The sequence below is a fragment of the Leptodactylus fuscus genome, chromosome 9, assembly GCF_031893055.1.
Source record: "Leptodactylus fuscus isolate aLepFus1 chromosome 9, aLepFus1.hap2, whole genome shotgun sequence".
NCBI lineage: Eukaryota > Metazoa > Chordata > Amphibia > Anura > Leptodactylidae > Leptodactylus > Leptodactylus fuscus.
The window spans coordinates 5352945-5376408 of NC_134273.1; the positions used below are offsets into that span (position 1 = coordinate 5352945).

The 23464-nt window shown below is 40.6% G+C and overlaps 1 protein-coding gene across 1 annotated transcript; it reads right to left on the minus strand.

Moving 5' to 3' along the window:
• Positions 1 to 684: 684 nt before the first annotated feature.
• C8B (complement C8 beta chain) lies at positions 685 to 21873 on the minus strand. The gene is made up of 12 exons (XM_075287816.1): positions 21793 to 21873; positions 7118 to 7262; positions 6585 to 6726; positions 6355 to 6496; positions 5959 to 6091; positions 5410 to 5607; positions 4205 to 4445; positions 3720 to 3848; positions 3011 to 3174; positions 2371 to 2524; positions 1758 to 1826; positions 685 to 843 (listed from the first exon to the last, which is right to left on the minus strand). Exons 1-12 carry the CDS (start codon positions 21837 to 21839, stop codon positions 692 to 694), a joined length of 1716 nt encoding a protein of 571 aa, XP_075143917.1. The 5' UTR covers positions 21840 to 21873; the 3' UTR covers positions 685 to 691.
• Between the last annotated feature and the right edge of the window lie 1591 nt (positions 21874 to 23464).

A 23464-nucleotide genomic window follows, 5' to 3' on the forward strand; every position in this document is an offset into this window, starting at 1 on the left:
GGACCTCCCTAGGTTGCCCCCACGATCTCATGTTCCTTACTAGGTTGCTCCCACAATTTTATGCAGCCCACCAGGTTGCCCCCATAGTATCATGTTACCCCCTAAGTTACCCCCATGGTATGATCTCCCCCAGGTTGTCTCCTTCTCTTTCTGGTCCCAGAGTCTCAGGGGGTAACAGGCGCGATGTCAGTGACCTCACTAGGACACCAGGATCAGAGTCAGCGACCGAATGGAGATGCAGAGAGTGGACGACCCCCTTCTTCACCATCGTCTTCAACTGATTGGAGGACAACACAGGCAGGACTGTCCGCAAAACCAGACCAACACCAAATGCTCAATATTGATTTAACTGTTTATTATAATGACAGTATCCAATAGGGGGCAGATTTTATTGTGATGTCAGAGCTGTTGTGTGTAGTGTGAGCCAATCAGCTCTCTCCCCTGTGCAGCTCCTCCTCCCCTCTGGCAGCTTCACAGACACAAAGAGAAACACTGCAGCTGCCTCTCCCTCCTCTCCCCTCCTTCATGTGCTCTTTTAGCCAGTATGGTAGATCTTGGTGGGTCTGAAGACATTTCTATATTATTAATGTGCTTACAGTCTCCATTCAGACATTGAGGAGCACCGGCTGCAGCTAGAGGAGGAAGAGACACAAAGTATCACATGATAGTGAGGGGCAGATTATGGATCCAGTTAGCAGCTCCTTGTGTCGCTGGGGGCTCCTTCACATGGCTGGCCTCCATTCTGTGGCCTGGGGTTATTGCACTGCCGCTGCCTCGTCTGGGATCTCCCGGAGCACGATGACCAGCTCGACCAACAACTCCAACCGCCATCTATTTTCGAAGCTGAAAAATAAAACAAGAAAAAAATCAAACTAAAGGAAAATCTTTAGTCTGTAGACCGAGGAAATGGAAGGTCAGGAGCGGCGAGGAGGCCCAGGAGAGGTGAGTGTCAGCGGTTAGTAGGTTTCTGCATCTTCTCTGGGTCTTTACTTTTTATACTTTGAGGTCTAAAGAGACTTCGGAGTATACCAATCATTTGTGGGTAGTAAAACACAAAATCTCGGATTCGGCCAAACCCAACATTTTTCAAAAATTTGTAGCAAACCAGTTTGCTCATCTCTAAGGGTAAGTTCACACGGAGGAAAAAGAATAGGAATTCCTCATTTTCCACCGCCGTTTTCTACCCATGATAAGATGGCAATTCTTTCCACTGCTGATTAGGACAAGATGAATGGGCGTCACCAACTGGGAGCCTCGAACCAAGATGGAGCAGGACCTGCTGCGAGCTCTGCCTATCATTGCAAACATTGGGAGGAAGAATCTGAACTGAATTTGCCGCTGATTCCAGGGCGGAATCTGCCCCCAAATCCACAGCAAATTCCTCCATGTGAACTTACCCTAAGAGTAAAGGACCTTAATATGGGGGGTTTATGGACCAGGTCCGACTCCAAGGATTCCCTGTCCTGGGGGCATTGTTTAGGTGACGCTCCTTGGCCCCAGTGCAGACCGCGCAGCCCCCATGTTTTCCCATTTATAATACAGGTATCTTACGATATATGATATAATGTATCAGACAATGTGAATCTATGTTAACCCTTGGTTATTTGCATCTAGCAGGGTCTGAGGCTCCAGCTGTAGGGGGAGCTCCGGAGTCACATCTTTCACCACTGACTGAAATGTAACTTGTGACCTTTCCCTTTAACAATGATAATAAAAGCCAAACAGACATGAGTGAATGGGCTGGCGGTATTATTTACCCGGCCTTGCGGCGATTTCACAAGCTGAGCCTTTGAACCCCAATGGACAAACACATTCACAGCGGTTCTCTGTAAAGAGCAAACACAAAATATAAGTCCACCCCAGACAGACAAAAAATGTTCTATATCAGGTCAGTAAATGGTCAGTAACTTTCAGACGGTTTAGTCTCATTTAATAGGTTATGGGATTGGGGGGGAATATGGAATTCTGTAACAACATGAAATTGTACTTTGTATAAAAATGTTGCTGTTTTCTGCCTGAATTTGCTGTTCACTCCCTGTTACTAGGGAACTATTGGGCAGAATGTCTGGGCCGACTCTCCCAACGGATGCAGAAGATCGGCTGCACCTTCTTTAATGGTGTTAATCTCCAAAATACAGAAAGTAGAACCGCAGGTCCCTCGTCATACAGTGGCGGGAAGTGTTAGGGGTAGCTCCAAAGGGAACAACCACAGATTTTTTGCACTTGAAGCTCCACAGGGAACAACCCCTGAACTCAGAGCCTGCAGCTCCTTTATACTTCTATGACAGCAGATCCGTATATTTCTCTCATCTCCATTTAGTGCATTACATATAATCCCTCCATGACATATTATTGCCCTAATATCTTTACCATTGAACTGTGCGACGCCATTGTTACGACAAGGGCTGCAGCGGCAGGAATTGGTCTCCGCGTCAAATTCTTCCAAGGCCCGCTTCATGTTCGCTTGTAAGACATTTGCCCCAACGAAATCTGTTGCTGTCACAAGCTCATACAAGGGACTGACCTGCAAGACACGAGGGAAGGCTTAGAGATCAGAGACCATCTAAACCTGTAACTCACTAGGTCTCAATTAAAGGGACGGTCTCATGTAAATACAACCACATCCTGTACAATAAACAATTCTGTGACTTTCTAATTGAACTTGTTACAATTTCTAGCTCTTCTCTAAATCTCTGTGTTTGTTACATTTCCATAGGGTGAATGACACGTAACAATGTATCAGTGTAACTGAGAGCCATCAGTCTGGAGACTTGTGTGCTGATACATTGTAACAAACCAGTTAGCAGTGGAAAGATACAACCAGATCGGGGCAGGTTTTCTTCCACTAAAGATAATCAATGACTATTTGACCAACAGCAAGCAGAGATCTTATGAAGAATACGGAACTGACCGTCAGCTACAAAGTCTCAGACACAATGATCAGACATTACACATATTGTAACTGAGAGCCGCTCCATTATATAATATCACATTACTAGAATTGCTTTACCTTGATTTTTATGATTTCTGGATTGTATTGCACAGCGTCGCCCCATTCTTGCATCAGGTCAGGGGTCGGGAGGTTCCTGTATGCGAGTGCCGTGATGTGTTCACTACCCCCTCCTCTTACAAGGGCGACAAAATCCTCCACTACTGCACGATTGGCTTTGTTATCTGCAATATAAGATGAAGGTCATAATTCAGGGATGTTGGGCGTTGTCATTTTACAAACCTGCTGATCAGCAGGGTTCCCGGGTGTTGGACGTCCACAGATCTCCTACTGAACTACAAGGAACTGGAATGATCCTTTAAAGGGATTATCCACCTTTCAAAAAAAGATGGCCGATCATTAAGACAGGTGATCAATATTAGATTGTCAGGGGTTGGACTGTCAGGACCCCCACAGATCAGCACTTGCTGTTGCTTGCACGTGGGCTCTGCACTGCTATCTCTCTGTATTCTCCATAATGGCGGCTTCGGCTACTATGTATCCCTTCCTAGTCTATCAGACACTGTGCGCTCCCCATAACCAGCACTATCAGGGATACTCCATAGGGATGGATTAGGGGCGCCTTGTTCAGAGTTTGCACTGGGGCCCACAAGACCTTAGATATCCCACTAACTCTAAAGGCATTGGACTAAGGAGCCTGAGCCTACACTAAGGGGATTACACCATTAATATATTGTATTATTACACTTGACGACTTGCAGTTTCTCACCTCCGATTTCCTTCAGGAGTCTGTCACACTTGGAAGCAGTAATACCGACCCCCACCCAAACGCCACAGATATTCCCGCCAAGAGAAAACCCGGCCTGCATACAAGACGAGGCGTCACTCAATGTGTAACCTGATGGGAAAAGTCAATAAAAGGGTTAGCAAAAGAGAACATTGCAAGATGATCAATGATTTCAAGAGATACTTAAAAGCTTCGGAGCCCCTCTATATGTTTAGGGCCACACTGGGGGCGGTGGGGGAGGAACATGGAAAAGGGAATCAAAAACGACCATTTCCTGAAGCAGGTCATGGCTGTCAGTGTAACTCTAGGACAACGCCTTTATATACGGGGTGCATCACTAGGGGGTGGATCTCTATATCTATGGTGGCCTGCAGCAGTGGAGGGGTTAATGACCGGACCCCTGATAGCAGGTCTGTGCTTAGGGATGACTATTACCTAGACAATGATTCATCCTGATACATTGTTACCTTCATTCTTCACGGCTTCCTCATTAAGGATCAGCGTATACTCATAGACGCCGCCCAGCGTGGCTTCCGTGATGAAATGTGTCCCATAATCCCGGTAGAGCTCTCGGTATTCCCCGTACACGTATTCTGTCGGTAACTGCTTTATCCTCTGGAAAAACTCGGGGTGAAGCATCAGGTCCCGGGATTTGAGTTTGTATTTCACCAGTTCTAGGTCGGATCGCGCATGGATATATAAACTTTTCTGAAAAATCCAGAATAAAAGATTGTTGGAAACAATAACGGTTGGGGCGGTGAACCCAACAGGAGCTTGGGGGCTCTTCTTAATGGACCCCATAATAGAAGCACTACATATTCCTGCTGTCCACATGTGACCTATAGGGTTGAGTGATCGGATCACGATCGCGATTGGGTTCCGATCCCACCTAAAAAAGATCGGGAATGGAATTCCGATCCTGATCGCTCAACTTACCTGCACAGATCCACTGCCGCTGCAGCTGCACATTGTTCTCTTGGGAGAAGGCGGGGATTGTGGCTTAGGAGAGTGTGGGCAGGTACTGGGAGGGGAGACATGAGTGATGCACTCACATCTCCCCGCCCACACTCTCCTAAGCCACAACAAGCCCCGCCTACTCCCAGCATCTCTAACACTAGCCTAGGGAGGCGGGGGCACGCACGTCGCTCTGCAGGCATGTGAATGAGAGAGGAGTGAGAAGAACGGGGAGCGGCAGCGCTTCTGTGCAGGTAAGCAGATACCAGGGGGGACTAAGTAACCGGGGGATTTTTTTTTTTTTTTATCACTACACAGCGCGGAGTCCAAAAATTAAAGCGTTCAATTTTTGGACTCCATGCTGTGTAGTGAATAGGATCGTTTTTAAAATACGATCTTTGATCATTAAAAAAAAATCCCATTGACTTGCATTGGGATCGGGATCAGGTTCAAATGGAAAATGATCGGAAATTGGATTTTAAAAACGAACCTGAAATCTCAAGATCGGCTCAACCTTAGTGACCTACCATATTAGTATCCTAATACAGTCTATGTGAGGGCCATACTATGGGGGCTCTGATCTGAAGACCTGACATGGGTTCCCATTGCATGTACTATCTCATATGTAACCCATCCCTTTGCCAGTTGCAGGGCGCACCCCCCCCCCCCCCCACATGTTCTAGGATACCCGGAGATGTCACATGACCCCTATAATCACCTTTTGGGAAAATCTCATTGTTCGTGACCGATAGTTTTTAAAGTTTTGTGCATTTTTGCTGAACCCGAATTCGAACACTGAGGGAATCTTGAATCCGATGCTGAAGCTTGACTGGACGGAGTGAAATTTGGAGACGTTCCTTGAATAATCAGAATACGATTCATAATGGGAAAGGGAAAACTCGTATTTGCCTTTAGCCTAAAAAGAGGAAACAGTATAAAGTATAGACAAGGGGGAGGTGACTTATTATTACTCATATCATATGCCAAGGGTCCCCCCAACATCAGTCTAATGCTTCAGGGTTGGGGTTCTGCCTTCTGATCTTCTCGGAGCTGCCTGAAAATCCAATGGAGAAGGCGCAGAAAGCGGACATGGGAAAGTGACATAGAGAGAAGATACAGAGAGGGGGTGGAAGAGGAACAGGACAGAGAGTGAGAGGACACAAAGAGAAGACAGACATGGAGAGGAGACATGGAAGGAAAGAAAGGAGAACAAATGTATCTAGAAGACAAGAGACAGAGGAGATGAGCAGATGTATCTCCTACACACCTCAGGGATGAAGCTTTCCACATTGTACGGCTTTCTAAACCTCGTCCCCAGGATGTAATGAGGCGAGCAGCCGCCGGCGTAGTATCGGTGCTGTAGTACCAAACCCTCCTGGGTATTGGTGAATAAGTTCAATCTAGGAGGAGATGTAAGACTTCTATTAGTCTCCTTGTCACTCTTCTCTTGCTCACTGTCCAGACAACGCTCTTACTAGGATCAGTATAGTATATTATAAAGCTCTTCCTGCAACCACCACTAGGGGGCGCTGATGGGATTATCGCATACTGTTCAGGTATTCTATAAACACTGTATACAGCGAGCTCTTGAGCTCCTCCTAGTGATGTTTGCAGGGTGACAGAATATATCAGGAGGATTTATATCCAGGGGGCACGCGCTTACCCCGCTGCCAGACGTTCGATAGCCCAGTACTGTTCCATCTCATCAGTACACGAGCTCCGAACCACCTTGCAGTTCTTCTCGTCAGACAGGTCGCCACAGTCATCGTCTCCGTTACACATGAGCCGACGGGGCAAGCACTTTCCTAAAGCCAAAAAGGAAACATTTTAAGTTATTGATTTTCGTATCCAGAGACGTCAACCCAGAATAGAGACTCCGCATTGGCCACTCACCGGACTCCACACATTGGAAGCCTTCACAACTCTTTGTGTTCCTACAGATGGACCTGATGATGCAGCTCTCCGCCTGCCGGTCTAGTACGTAACAGAGGTCACCCCGGAACTGAGGGACTTGGCTCATCTGTGTGTACCGATACTGGGAGAAGAGGAACACAAAGAGAAACCAATAAGAAGCTTCTGCAGACTCCTCGGGGGCGGGTCAGACTTAAAGGATTGTTCCATGAACACAACCAGATAGAGCAGTTTTAAATAGTTAATATCGATCTTTTGGTTTGATAGATTTTGTGGAAATTACCAAGTAGAGGATCATGTTCGTGCTATTAAGTGAAACAAGTGGGCACAACCAAATACTAATGGCCGGGGGCTCCATATGTGCCAGAAACATCAAATTCTCTACATTCAATGGGATTGGTCAAATCATCATGTGAAGCTCCGCCCTTTAGACTCCTTCAGAGACAGACTGACCCCTCATCTACTGAAAACAAATAAAAATACAGTCTTTGTTTATTTATTTTTTTCGCACCTACCCTTAATTTTTGACAAGGATCACAAGAGCTCCAGGAAGACCAAGCGGAGAGCTCACAGTCTATGGGGTCCGGAGCGTTGTCCGCCGATCTCTCCGACCTCTGCTTTGGGAGGCTCTGACTGGTGACATTTCCATGTGAAGAACAACTGGACAAGGATGGAGAGTGTCATCACAAATATCAGCAACGTCTCAGTCATAACTCAAGTCATTGTGTCACTATGGAAAAATACGGCTCAATGTCTAATTAGAACAAGTAGCTCATTATTTCACAGATCATTAGAGGCTAATTGTAATAATGAATGAAGTGTCACTGGAAGCCGAAGAGGAAGAGCGGCACAAATCATACCGCCAGATACAGAAACCTCATCTCATATCATCCGATTGTACCTACTGAAGGTCCAAAATACCGTCATATATTATATAGTGGACAGAGAATTATATTGGTATAGTACTTATATGAAGTCATACATAGGAGTAGTACTATAGTAGTTATATTCTTGTACATAGGGGGCAGTACTATAGTAGTTATATACTTGTACATAGGAGCTGTATTATAGTAGTTATATTCTTGTACATAGGAGTAGTATTATAGTAGTTATATTCTTGTACATAGGAGTAGTATTATAGTAGTTATATTCTTGTACATAGGAGCAGTATTATAGTAGTTATATTCTTGTACATAGGAGCAGTATTATAGTAGTTATATTCTTGTATATAGGAGTAGTATTATAGTAGTTATATTCTTGTACATAGGGGGTAGTATTATAGTAGTTATATTCTTGTACATAGGAGTAGTATTATAGTAGTTATATTCTTGTACATAGGAGTAGTATTATAGTAGTTATATTCTTGTACATAGGAGCAGTATTATAGTAGTTATATTCTTGTACATAGGAGGTAGTATTATAGTAGTTATATTCTTGTACATAGGGGGTAGTATTATAGTAGTTATATTCTTGTATATAGGAGTAGTATTATAGTAGTTATATTCTTGTACATAGGAGCAGTATTATAGTAGTTATATTCTTGTATATAGGAGTAGTATTATAGTAGTTATATTCTTGTACATAGGGGGTAGTATTATAGTAGTTATATTCTTGTACATAGGAGGTAGTATTATAGTAGTTATATTCTTGTACATAGGGGCAGTATTATAGTAGTTATATTCTTGTACATAGGAGGCAGTATTATAGTAGTTATATTCTTGTACATAGGAGTAGTATTATAGTAGTTATATTCTTGTACATAGGAGTAGTACTATAGTAGTTATATTCTTGTACATAGGAGTAGTATTATAGTAGTTATATTCTTGTACATAGGAGTAGTATTATAGTAGTTATATTCTTGTACATAGGAGGTAGTATTATAGTAGTTATATTCTTGTACATAGGAGTAGTATTATAGTAGTTATATTCTTGTACATAGGAGCAGTATTATAGTAGTTATATTCTTGTACATAGGTGTAGTATTATAGTAGTTATATTCTTGTACATAGGAGGTAGTATTATAGTAGTTATATTCTTGTACATAGGAGCAGTATTATAGTAGTTATATTCTTGTACATAGGAGTAGTATTATAGTAGTTATATTCTTGTACATAGGAGGTAGTATTATAGTAGTTATATTCTTGTACATAGGAGCAGTATTATAGTAGTTATATTCTTGTACATAGGAGATAGTATTATAGTAGTTATATTCTTGTATATAGGAGTAGTATTATAGTAGTTATATTCTTGTACATAGGAGTAGTATTATAGTAGTTATATTCTTGTACATAGGAGCAGTATTATAGTAGTTATATTCTTGTACATAGGTGTAGTATTATAGTAGTTATATTCTTGTACATAGGAGGTAGTATTATAGTAGTTATATTCTTGTACATAGGAGTAGTATAATAGTAGTAATATTCTTGTACATAGGACGCAGTATTATAGTAGTTATATTCCTGTACATAGGAGTAGTATTATAGTAGTTATATTCTTGTACATAGGGGTAGTATTATAGTAGTTATATTCTTGTACATAGGACGCAGTATTATAGTAGTTATATTCCTGTACATAGGAGTAGTATTATAGTAGTTATATTCTTGTACATAGGAGTAGTATTATAGTAGTAATATTCTTGTACATAGGAGTAGTATTATAGTAGTTATATTCTTGTACATAGAGTAGTATTATAGTAGTTATATTCTTGTACATAGGAGTAGTATTATAGTAGTTATATTCTTGTACATAGGAGTAGTATTATAGTAGTTATATTCTTGTACATAGGAGTAGTATTATAGTAGTTATATTCTTGTACATAGGAGTAGTATTATAGTAGTTATATTCTTGTACATAGGAGGTAGTATTATAGTAGTTATATTCTTGTACATAGGAGTAGTATTATAGTAGTTATATTATTGTACATAGGAGTAGTATTATAGTAGTTATATTCTTGTACATAGGAGTAGTATTATAGTAGTTATATTCTTGTACATAGGAGCAGTATTATAGTAGTTATATTCTTGTACATAGGAGGTAGTATTATACTAGTTATATTCTTGTACATAGGAGGTAGTATTATAGTAGTTATATTCTTGTACATAGGAGCAGTATTATAGTAGTTATATTCTTGTACATAGGAGCAGTATTATAGTAGTTATATTCTTGTACATAGGAGTAGTATTATAGTAGTTATGTTCTTGTACATAGGAGTAGTATTATAGTAGTTATATTCTTGTACATAGGAGGTAGTATTATAGTATTTATATTCTTGTACATAGGAGTAGTATTATAGTAGTTATATTCTTGTACATAGGAGTAGTATTATAGTAGTTATATTCTTGTACATAGGAGCAGTATTATAGTAGTTATATTCTTGTACATAGGAGTAGTATTATAGTAGTTATATTCTTGTACATAGGAGGTAGTATTATAGTATTTATATTCTTGTACATAGGAGTAGTATTATAGTAGTTATATTCTTGTACATAGGAGCAGTATTATAGTAGTTATATTCTTGTACATAGGAGGTAGTATTATAGTATTTATATTCTTGTACATAGGAGGTAGTATTATAGTATTTATATTCTTGTACATAGGAGTAGTATTATAGTAGTTATATTCTTGTACATAGGAGGTAGTATTATAGTAGTTATATTCTTGTACATAGGAGCAGTATTATAGTAGTTATATTCTTGTACATAGGAGCAGTATTATAGTAGTTATATTCTTGTACATAGGAGTTGTATTATAGTAGTTATATTCTTGTACATAGGAGCAGTATTATAGTAGTTATATCCTTGTACATAGGAGTAGTATTATAGTAGTTATATTCTTGTACATAGAGCAGTATTATAGTAGTTATATTCTTGTACATAGGAGTAGTATTATAGTGGTTATATTCTTGTACATAGGAGGTAGTATTATAGTAGTTATATTCTTGTACATAGGAGGTAGTATTATAGTAGTTATATTCTTGTATATAGGAGCAGTATTATAGTAGTTATATTCTTGTACGTAGGAGTAGTATTATAGTAGTTATATTCTTGTACATAGGAGTAGTATTATAGTAGTTATATTCTTGTACATAGGAGGTAGTATTATAGTATTTATATTCTTGTACAAAGGAGTAGTATTATAGTAGTTATATTCTTGTACATAGGAGTAGTATTATAGTAGTTATATTCTTGTACATAGGAGTAGTATTATAGTAGTTATATTCTTGTACATAGGAGCAGTATTATAGTAGTTATATTCTTGTACATAGCAGTAGTATTATAGTAGTTATATTCTTGTACATAGGAGGTAGTATTATAGTAGTTATATTCTTGTACATAGGAGGTAGTATTATAGTAGTTATATTCTTGTACATAGGAGTAGTATTATAGTAGTTATATTCTTGTACATAGGAGTAGTATTATAGTAGTTATATTCTTGTACATAGGAGGTAGTATTATAGTAGTTATATTCTTGTACATAGGAGGTAGTATTATAGTAGTTATATTCTTGTACATAGGAGCAGTATTATAGTAGTTATATTCTTGTACATAGGAGCAGTATTATAGTAGTTATATTCTTGTACATAGGAGTAGTATTTTAGTAGTTATATTCTTGTACATAGGAGTAGTATTATAGTAGTTATATTCTTGTACATAGGAGGTAGTATTATAGTAGTTATATTCTTGTACATAGGAGGTAGTATTATAGTAGTTATATTCTTGTACATAGGAGTAGTATTATAGTAGTTATATTCTTGTACATAGGAGTAGTATTATAGTAGTTATATTCTTGTACATAGGAGGTAGTATTATAGTAGTTATATTCTTGTACATAGGAGGTAGTATTATAGTAGTTATATTCTTGTACATAGGAGGTAGTATTATAGTAGTTATATTCTTGTACATAGGAGGTAGTATTATAGTAGTTATATTCTTGTACATAGGAGTAGTATTATAGTAGTTATATTCTTGTACATAGGAGTAGTATTATAGTAGTTATATTCTTGTACATAGGAGGTAGTATTATAGTAGTTATATTCTTGTACATAGGAGGTAGTATTATAGTAGTTATATTCTTGTACATAGGAGTAGTATTATAGTAGTTTTATTCTTGTACATAGGAGGTAGTATTATAGTAGTTATATTCTTGTACATAGGAGTAGTATTATAGTAGTTATATTCTTGTACATAGGAGTAGTATTATAGTAGTTATATTCTTGTACATAGGAGTAGTATTATAGTAGTTATATTCTTGTACATAGGAGGTAGTATTATAGTAGTTATATTCTTGTACATAGGAGGTAGTATTATAGTAGTTATATTCTTGTACATAGGAGCAGTATTATAGTAGTTATATTCTTGTACATAGGAGCAGTATTATAGTAGTTATATTCTTGTACATAGGAGTAGTATTTTAGTAGTTATATTCTTGTACATAGGAGTAGTATTATAGTAGTTATATTCTTGTACATAGGAGTAGTATTATAGTAGTTATATTCTTGTACATAGGAGTAGTATTATAGTAGTTATATTCTTGTACATAGGAGGTAGTATTATAGTAGTTATATTCTTGTACATAGGAGGTAGTATTATAGTAGTTATATTCTTGTACATAGGAGCAGTATTATAGTAGTTATATTCTTGTACATAGGAGCAGTATTATAGTAGTTATATTCTTGTACATAGGAGTAGTATTTTAGTAGTTATATTCTTGTACATAGGAGTAGTATTATAGTAGTTATATTCTTGTACATAGGAGCAGTATTATAGTAGTTATATTCTTGTACATAGGAGTAGTATTATAGTAGTTATATTCCTGTACATAGGAGATAGTATTATAGTAGTTATATTCTTGTACATAGAGCAGTATTATAGTAGTTATATTCTTGTACATAGGAGCAGTATTATAGTAGTTATATTCTTGTACATAGGAGGTAGTATTATAGTAGTTATATTCTTGTACATAGGAGTAGTATTATAGTAGTTATATTCCTGTACATAGGAGGTAGTATTATAGTAGTTATATTCTTGTACATAGAGCAGTATTATAGTAGTTATATTCTTGTACATAGGAGTAGTATTATAGTAGTTATATTCTTGTACATAGGAGTAGTATTATAATAGTTATATTCTTGTACATAGGAGGTAGTATTATAGTAGTTATATTCTTGTATATAGGAGCAGTATTATAGTAGTTATATTTTTGTACATAGGAGTAGTATTATAGTAGTTATATTCTTGTACATAGGAGTAGTATTATAGTAGTTATATTCTTGTACATAGGGGGCAGTATTATAGTAGTTATATTCTTGTACATAGGAGCAGTATTATAGTAGTTATATTCTTGTACATAGGAGGTAGTATTATAGTAGTTATATTCTTGTATATAGGAGCAGTATTATAGTAGTTATATTTTTGTACATAGGAGTAGTATTATAGTAGTTATATTCTTGTACATAGGAGTGGTATTATAGTAGTTATATTCTTGTACATAGGGGGCAGTATTATAGTAGTTATATTCTTGTACATAGGAGCAGTATTATAGTAGTTATATTCTTGTACATAGGAGTAGTATTATAGTAGTTATATTCTTGTACATAGGAGTAGTATTATAGTAGTTATATTCTTGTACATAGGAGGTAGTATTATAGTAGTTATATTCTTGTATATAGGAGTAGTATTATAGTAGTTATATTCTTGTACATAGGAGTAGTATTATAGTAGTTATATTCTTGTACATAGGAGGTAGTATTATAGTAGTTATATTCTTGTATATAGGAGTAGTATTATAGTAGTTATATTCTTGTACATAGGAGTAGTATTATAGTAGTTATATTCTTGTACATAGGAGTAGTATTATAGTAGTTATATTCTTGTACATAGGAGCAGTATTAGAGTAGTTATATTCTTGTACATAGGAGGTAATTTTTATTAGTAAAAACAAAACAAAAATACATTACATTCCAGCAGAATTAATAACTAATAATAATAATAATATAACATAAATCAGACATGTCTGTCAGATAACAAAAATGAGAATCACTTTAACTTAAGAGTCCATTGCTGGCAGGATAAAGAGGGGGGAAAAAAAATAAATCCATAAATAAATGAACAGACTTATTTGCAGTGTTATCAGAATATTCAGCAATCGATATATACATTTCTCCACAATTTTACATTATCAGACTTTTTTCTGACCTCCAGAGACTTTATCCACCTCAGTTCAGACATGATATATGTGACAGCGGTCATATGACGGAAGGGCTCTCTGTGTAGGGACTCCTGGGTCCTTGTATGCCAGTGATAATATTTGATGACAGTAATAATAATATACAGGGTCTCCCGGTTAATGTCACCTATATTAGTTGGGATGCCATATATGATTTCGGGGTATTTGAGTGATTGTAATCGGGGAATTTTCAGCCTCCGGGATATTTCCTGCCAGATCTTTCGCCCTCCCCCGCACTCTGATATAAAATGTGCCATTGTCTCCTCCTGCTGACAACCCAATGGACATGCCCGATCTGTCACACTGAGATGTTTTAAGTTGCCTCTTACAAAAAGTTTCCCATGCAGAGATAGCCAGGCAATGTCAAAGAACTTTGCAGGGAGCCTCCGACCAGTGAGGAGCCTCAGACTATCCTGCAGGGTTATAGATGTGCAGTCCCTCAATGCCGGCTGGAGACAATAGAAGGTCTTACATACCCTGGTGTATAGATCTCTCCTGGTCTTACTCACCAGATAGGTCTTTTCAATACCCCATTTTTTCAGGCACCTTATGCCATAGTCCAGATACTGGGGGAGGTAGTCACGAGTCGATCGACCCCTCTTAAGGCTGCCGCCTCGCACCCAGGATTCTGCAAAAGGCAATATCCAATTCCTGATACTATTTACCCACAGGGAGCTGTTATCTGAGTCCAGGCAACCAAAATTTACTTTTAGAAACATGGAGTCAAAAAACACCCTTGGATTTAACATATCCAGCCCACCCTCTCTCCTCCGTAGGTAGGTTATCCCTCTTTTTACTGGGTTCAACCTGTTCCCCCACAAAAGTTGGAAGAACAGGCTAAAGAGCCTAGCGGAGAAAGATTCTGGCAAAGGAAAGACAACAGAGACGTACAAGAAGACAGGGACCAGGTAAGTCTTCAACATTTTAACCCTTTCTCTATAGGTCAGCCTCCAGTTCTTCCATCGCTGAACCTTTGCATTTCCAGATTCCAACTTTTCTTCCCAATTTAGTCTGCAATTATCATCCCTCCCGAATTTCACCCCAAGGATCTTAATATAGGAGGAGGCCTGTGCAAACTGCGGCAGATCAAATGTAGGACCAGTATGACCCGTCCAGAGAGCTTGACTCTTCTCAAGGTTGACAAGAGACCCGGAGGCCTCTGAGTAACTTCTGATGGCTGCAGACAACATCTCCACCTCACGAGGCTCAGATATCACCACAGTCACATCATCCGCGTAGGCAACAACTCTCAGGGGCAAGCAGTGGGGGACCGGCGCCCCCTGAAAATCACACTCCTGCAGTGACCTAAGAAACGGGTCTATGGCAAACACGTACAGTAATGGACTCAGTGGGCAACCTTGTCTCACCCCTGCCTCAACCCTGAAAGCATCACCCTGCCAACCATTAATCAGAGGAAAGCTCTCCGCCTCACGGTACAAAGTTCTCAGCCAATCCACAAATTGTCCCGGAATACCGTACTTTGTCAAAGTCGCCCATAGATACTCATGGTCTACTCTGTCAAAGGCCTTAGCCTGGTCAAGACTCACAACATATCTCCCACACCTCAGAGCTTTACATCTCTCAAACATCTCCCTTATCGAGATAACTGCTCCAGAGATGTTCCGCCCTTTAACTGTGCCAAACTGTGAGCCTGCCAACAGTGCCGGGGACAAACAAACTAATCTAGAGAACAGAATTTTTGCAAGAATCTTCCTATCGACATTCAAGAGGGCAATCGGCCTCCAGTTCTTGATGTCACTAGGCTCTTTACCTTTAGACAGCAGGATCAGGGAGGACACTCTCATGGATGGAGGCATCAGGTGGTTTTCTAGACTAGTTTTGTATACATCCACGAGAATTGGTGCCAAGAGGTCTCGGAATTTCTTATAGAACTCAGCTGTAATCCCATCTGGACCTGGTGCCTTCTTCAGATGTAACTTATCTATGGCCTCTTTCACCTCCTCCACTGTTAACTCTGCTGTCAAAGGAGAAAAGTCCAAATCATTAGTATCAGGACCTGGAGTTGCCTCCAAGAATTGAGCCACCTTCTCTCTATCCAAAACCTTCTTCTGAAACAAGTCAGCATAGTAAGTTCTCACCACCCCCAGGATACCCTCCCGAGACTCCTGTAAAACACCCTGGGAGTCAGTGAGACCTGTGACCGATTTATTTGCCACCCGCTCCCTGCAATTCTCAAAAGGATCCGGAGCCCCTAAGGACCCATAATCCCGTTCAAGAACCAGGGATGTATACCTGCGGTACTGATACTGACTGATCTCAGATTTCAGCCGGTCAATCTTCTGTTGGTTATCCCCGCCCGCCGAATAGAGTGACTCTAATTCTTTCCGCAGCCTGAGATACTGGCTATACTTACTCTTCCCCTTCTTAACTGACAGTCTCCTTAAGAGGGATCTGATCTCCTCCTTGACATCCTCCCACCAGTCTGCCATGTTGTCATAAAACACCACTCTCTCAAGCTGGTTCTGAAATAGAGAGTGGACACAACTCCGGACACAGTCATCGTCCAAGAGGCTGGAATTGAGCTTCCATAGGCCTCTCCCAATATCAGGGCGTTTTGTGGAGCCCAAGCAAAAATACAAAGCCAGATGGTCAGAATAAGGGACTGTCTTTTCACTTTTCTCACTAACATGCTCAGCGGGACTGACCAGAGCTAAGTCTATCCGACTGCATCTACCAGCGCAGGAGTAAGTGAATTTTGGTTTCCTACCACCCTCAGTAAACACATCAGACAGACCAGCCTGTGAAATAATTCTGCTTAAGACCTTGCAGTCCCTGGTGAGAGGCCGACCAGTAGGTCTGTCACTGGATGACATGGTGGCATTGAAGTCCCCTGCCATGACTACCGGAACAGATGTAAACAAGTACTGCTTGACTTCATCAAACAGACGTGCCCTTTCCATCACCGACTGCGGTGGACCATAGATATTAATGAGTCGGAGCCTTCTGCCTCGGATGGTAACTTCTAAAACCAGGCACCTCCCCATCAGAACCTCAGTTAGTCTGTGTATGGTGACATCAGGGGTGTTAAACAGTATAGAAACCCCGGCATAAGGTTCCACAGCCAGAGACCAGAAGGACGGGCCAGATTTCCATTCTCTCTCTGCTTCTCGTATTAGTCCTAAAGTATTTAAACGGGTTTCTTGTAAGAAATAGACATCGGCATCAAGATATCTCAGATGTTCATACACTGCGTGTCTTGTCCTCCTTGCTCGGATGCTATTCACATTACTAGAGATAACTTTAAGATAGAAACCTGCCATCAGAACAACTAGGAATATGAGAAACAGAGAGATGGGCCCCATTGTCATAGATCAGAGTCAGAGGTGTCCTGGTGACCAGCTGTTTCCATGTCCGATTCGGACTGCCCCTCATCTCGGTGGGGTCTCCTCTTATTGGGAGGATCGCCCTCTGGTTCATCCTCATACTCCGCCATCATTCGTGAGAGTTCTCTGTCTAGTTCTGCTTCTCCGTCTGACTCTGATAGGACACTAAATCTATTCCCCGTTGCAGTGACCTCGCCTGCACTACTTACTCTCATCTTTGTAGGCTTTTCTACTGTGGTCCACTCACCCTCAGGCTTACGGCTGGCTTTATCCTTCTTCCTCCTTTTATTATTGTTGGATGATCGGGCAGGAGAAGAGACGACCACTGAGGGTTGTACAACCTGCTCGACAACCTCCATGGTCGTCTCAATGGGTCCCGACTCGGCCTGGTCTTGGGTGGTATCACCTGTATGTGGTTGAGGCTCCGCCTCCGTGACTACTGACCCTGACAATAGCGCCTCCTCCTCCTCCTGTATGTCATCAGCCGCTGCCAGCAAGTCCTCATCAGGGCTATCCTTACAGATGTTATGCCAGGCATCAGGACAATCTCTGTGGGGGTGACCGATCCGACCGCACAGGTTACACCTAATGCTTTGGCATGTGGCACTCACGTGGCCCATTTCATTACATAGGCTACACTTTACCATGGAGCATACACTGGCCACATGGCCGGCCTTCCCACACTTGAAGCACCGGCGAGGCTGACCCGCATAGAAGCAGATCCCTTTTTCTCGGCCTATAAAGAACGAATTGGGCAGATGTTGGGTTATGTTGTTCTGCTGACGCAACTTCACCAGGACCCTCCACCCACCGGTCCAGACCCCGTCTTCATCCCTGTTCTTACTAAGATCGGACATGAGGTCACAATGCCTCCTGAGCCAGATGACAATATCCTGAGGGGGAACGGCTTCATTCCAAAATACAATTGTGACAGAGGCTGTATCTGGCCTAGAGATGGGGATGAAACTGAACTTATCCCAACCTTCCGTATCTCTCAACCTGGTGAGATTGGCCCAGAACCGGTCCAGATCAGACATCAGCTTAAAACTAACATCATACCCCTGGCGGTCAGGAAGGTTTATGACGGCCAGGATATCAGTCGGCACAAAGCCCATCTGGGTACATAGGAGCTCTCGGACCACAAACCTCCTATCCGGCAGATCCTCCTTGGCACCTCCGTGCCTAAACCTGACTACATTCCTCCTCCTGAAAGCCTGGCCTGTATAATTGGAGTTTGATGCAAAAGATGGAGCACCGCGGCTCCAGGCATTCCCTGAGGAGGTACGGCCAGATCCGCCATCTTGGCGTGTTTGTGGGCGCTGTGTGGGCTGCTGAGCACCTGTACCATGTGGTTCTGCTACTGCGCGAGTATCTAGAGGGGGAAAGTCCTGCACACTGGACTGTCCTGTGTCCGCCCCACCATCAACCTCTATGTCTGCAATATCACCAGACTCCAGAGACTGGACTGCAGAGGGGTCTGACGCCATAGATCGTGAAGGATCCCCCCCAGAGACACCTTCCCCTGCTGGGCCGCTATCACATACAGGAATATCCATAATATCAGGCACATTAGTCAGACAATCAGCGGCAGCAGAGTCCTGCACAGCAGAGTCCATATTAGTATTATAGTCAGCGGCAGCAGAGTCCTGCATAGCAGAGTCCATATTACCACTACAGTCAGCGGCAGCAGAGTCCTGCACAACAGAGTCCACAACCTGTAACCCCAAATATGTTACTCCCCCAGTACCTTCAGGTAAGAGTCCATAGTCCTGCTGCAATGACTTGTCTCCTGGGACTTGTGGTGTCTGCACAGCTGCTACTTCATTACCATTAGGCAGGGGTCCATGACCTGGTTGCAAAGTGCTGGTTGCTGGGACTTGTGGTGCCTTGCTGAGAACTGCTGCAGGTTTTTGCTGTTGCTGAACACTGGTCGCTTTCCCGTACAAATTCCCTTCCTTAAAAGGGAAACTTGCTGGCTGCAGAACTGGTTTTACATGGGACTGCTGGCTGCCACCTTGAGAGGGTTCAGACCCAGCTTTGGCACAAGGTGATGGTGACTTCTGGTATTCCTGGAACCGCTGCTGGTTTCTGTACGATTCTCCCACCGGTCCCATTTGCTCCAGTACAGTCTCGGTCTCCCGTACGTTCTCGGCGAGCTCTTTCGCCAGTGCGCTCAGCTTCCTGTCCAGTAACACCAGTTTCTCAGGGCATGCAGACTTTTTTAGATTATACGCACATTCAATCTGTCTCTGCAGATATATTTTACTGGCCTTCAATGTCTCCAGTCGCTTGACCAGTGCTGGTATCTCATCTGCCAGGCGCAGTTCTGGTGCTCGCTCAGTAGCTGTGACAGTCTGTGCATTGTTGGAAAGCTTTGCAGGTTGGTTACCCCCAGTATGGCTTCTGGTTGGTGTAGCCTGTGATTTCTGACATGCTACGGCTGTTGTCACTGCCATGGGCCCACAATGTCCAGACTGGGGACTATGTCCCAGTTTATTTCCAGTGACTGTACTGCTGGTACCTTGAAGCTTCCCCGCTGGTCTCCCTTTGATCTCCTCCACTGCCTTCACTACATTTTTGTAGTTACCGCTTCCAGATCTTGTCCGCTCAGACCGTACCAATACAGACTGCTGCATGTTCTCCTGCATGGTCTGCTTCTCCAGGGATGTTCTCCTCTGTCTGCAGGAGGGTGGGGTGGACTGGACACCTGCAACCTGCAATGGAGTCTGCACAGGCTGCAAAGTTTGCTCCTTACATTCAACCATTTTGCTTGGTTGTTGCACCGTACTACTGCTTGCTTCCGTTACTTCTTCCTTTACAACTTTCTTCCCATCTTGGCTTGCTGCACTAGGACTGCTGACACACTGGACACGATTCCCATTACTGGGGACTTTAGGATTTCCATCCATTTTTTTAGTTGTCTGGGAATTGCTTCCCAGAGAAGGCCTTGGAGCCTGGGCCTTGGCAGGGGAACTTCCCCACCCAGGGTGGCCCCGCCCTGGGCTATCTCCAGACATCAGGAGCCTCAGGAGAGCTACAAAAACACGTCCTCACAGCTAGGAGGTAGTATTATAGTAGTTATATTCTTGTACATAGGAGTAGTATTATAGTAGTTATATTCTTGTACATAGGAGTAGTATTATAGTAGTTATATTCTTGTACATAGGAGCAGTATTAGAGTAGTTATATTCTTGTACATAGGAGGTAGTATTATAGTAGTTATATTCTTGTACATAGGAGTAGTATTATAGTAGTTATATTCTTGTACATAGGAGTAGTATTATAGTAGTTATATTCTTGTACATAGGAGGTAGTATTATAGTAGTTATATTCTTGTATATAGGAGTAGTATTATAGTAGTTATATTCTTGTACATAGGAGCAGTATTATAGTAGTTATATTCTTGTACATAGGAGGTAGTATTATAGTAGTTATATTCTTGTACATAGGAGTAGTATTATAGTAGTTATATTCTTGTACATAGGAGGTAGTATTATAGTAGTTATATTCTTGTACATAGGAGTAGTATTATAGTAGTTATATTCTTGTACATAGGAGTAGTATTATAGTAGTTATATTCTTGTACATAGGAGTAGTATTATAGTAGTTATATTCTTGTACATAGGAGGTAGTATTATAGTAGTTATATTCCTGTACATAGGAGGTAGTATTATAGTAGTTATATTCTTGTACATAGGAGGTAGTATTATAGTAGTTATATTCCTGTACATAGGAGGTAGTATTATAGTAGTTATATTCTTGTACATAGGAGGTAGTATTATAGTAGTTATATTCCTGTACATAGGAGGTAGTATTATAGTAGTTATATTCTTGTACATAGGAGTAGTATTATAGTAGTTATATTCTTGTACATAGGAGTAGTATTATAGTAGTTATATTCTTGTACATAGGGGCAGTATTATAGTAGTTATATTCTTGTACATAGGAGGTAGTATTATAGTAGTTATATTCTTGTACATAGGAGTAGTATTATAGTAGTTATATTCTTGTACATAGGAGTAGTATTATAGTAGTTATATTCTTGTACATAGGAGTAGTATTATAGTAGTTATATTCTTGTACATAGGAGCAGTATTATAGTAGTTATATTCTTGTACATAGGAGCAGTATTATAGTAGTTATATTCTTGTACATAGGAGTAGTATTATAGTAGTTATATTCTTGTACATAGGAGCAGTATTATAGTAGTTATATTCTTGTACATAGGAGGTAGTATTATAGTAGTTATATTCTTGTACATAGGAGCAGTATTATAGTAGTTATATTCTTGTACATAGGAGTAGTATTATAATAGGTCTATTACATCAAGATGAAATTTTCATCCATCCCTTTGTTTAACCGATGTATAAATACATAATATGAGACATAATCCTATAACATATTATGACTTTCTCACACATTCTGCCACTATCTCACTGATATATATATATATGTCATCACTGTACTGAAAATTAATTCCTTTGTCACATCCAGGATATCTTTGCTATAAGGACATTAACTCCTTGTGTATCTCAAACCATAATAATTTTTTTCTTGTGCTGTATTAATAGACTACTTTAGGATAACATATTGTGCAGTATATAGACAGTGCGGACACTTACCTGACATAGTACAAGCCCAGGTTTAGCAGAATGCCATATAATAACATGATACACTTCCCAGGATCTTCTCACTCACTCTCAGGTTCTCTCTGCACTGAGCACAGTGGATTAAGAAATATTAAGGCTTCAGCCCAATTTGGGGGGGGGGGGGGGGGGGGCACAAAAGAGTGAAAAAAAAATATCCACACCTGCGTGCGCCATCTTGTGGTCATCACTGATATTCAACGCAGTGTCTGCTATAACCATTGTCCGGATTCTACAATCCACTGAGAAATTGTCCTATGTAACTAATCTATCTTTCTATTTCTTTCTTTTTTGGGTAACTTTATGTCCAGAATTTTTTTTTGTTTTTTTTGTTTTTTTTCCTATTATCTTTTGCATCTTCACATTTTATGTATTTCTGTAAATTCAAAGTAATAATAATAATAATAATAATAATAATAATAATGATTCTGCAGAGCTTTATTTCTCTGTTGTATGTGTGGCCGGGCTCTGGTCCTGAACAAGTCTCCAGAAATAGACACAAGCATTGGATTTAGGCAAATAAGAAAAGAATAAGAAGTTTAAGATCTAGAATGAAAGACTTCCAGTTCCTATCATTGAGCAGGAGCGCCACCTTGTGTTATACTGAAGTAATGCAACGGGTTTTACTTTTCTTACTTTTTAAAAATTAATTAATTGATGAATTTATTTATTTTTACTTTGATGTTTTTGTTTTTCTTTCTATTAGCAGGGAGGTAAATGGGGAGGGGGCTGAAGAAGCATGCAGCTATGATGCTAGATAGCGGTGGTGGAGACCAAACAAATCACTCTGTGCTGATCGGGGTACATGGATACAACAGTCGGATGATAAATACAGTGTTTGGATGAATATAAAAAAGTGGGGAGCAGGGATTTATTATTTTAAACTGTGGGGGCAAATGGAGGAGGACATAAAATTGGTGGCAGATGAAAAGGCGACATTAAACTGGGGGCAGATGAAGGGGGCATTAAATTGATGTCAGATGAAGGGGGACATTAACATTTACTGTCCCCCTCCAGTAGCCCCCAGTTTAATGTCCCCATCTAACTACCCCTACAGTTTACTGTCCCCCTCCAGATGCCCCAGTTCAATGTCCCCCTTTAGTTTCCCCCAATTTAAACTGGGGCACCAGAAGAGGGACTTCTTACTGTGGAGTAACTGGAGGGGACAATGATAGTGTGGGGGCATTTAATGGTTGACTGTAGGATGATACTGTGTGGGGGCACATAGAAAAATGGATCAGTGTGGGCGGAGTCAACATAGAAGTGGGTGGAGCTACATTTGCCGCTTTACACTTGACGCGCCGCACGTACTGTCCCTCTTTCTGTCCTATGAATGTTGGACGGTGTGATATTATAAAGACGTGTGGAGATTTGGTTGTTGAGATGCTGACACAGACACAGACTGCAGCGCGTTCCTCGTGTCCTCTGGATCTGATTTATTTTTTGTCATCCCCCCCTAGGAAGGCCCAGAGACCTTGTGTGTGTTTATGGGCCTCTATATTGCCCAAATCCCTAAAATCTCATCTCTGTGCAGAGTTTTGGGATTTTGTTATTTACTCACCCCCTGAAGGTCTCTGATGATGAAATATCTTCCCATCCCCCCAAATGTCCAAGCCAAAGGATTATCGGATCTCCTGCGAGGTTGTCA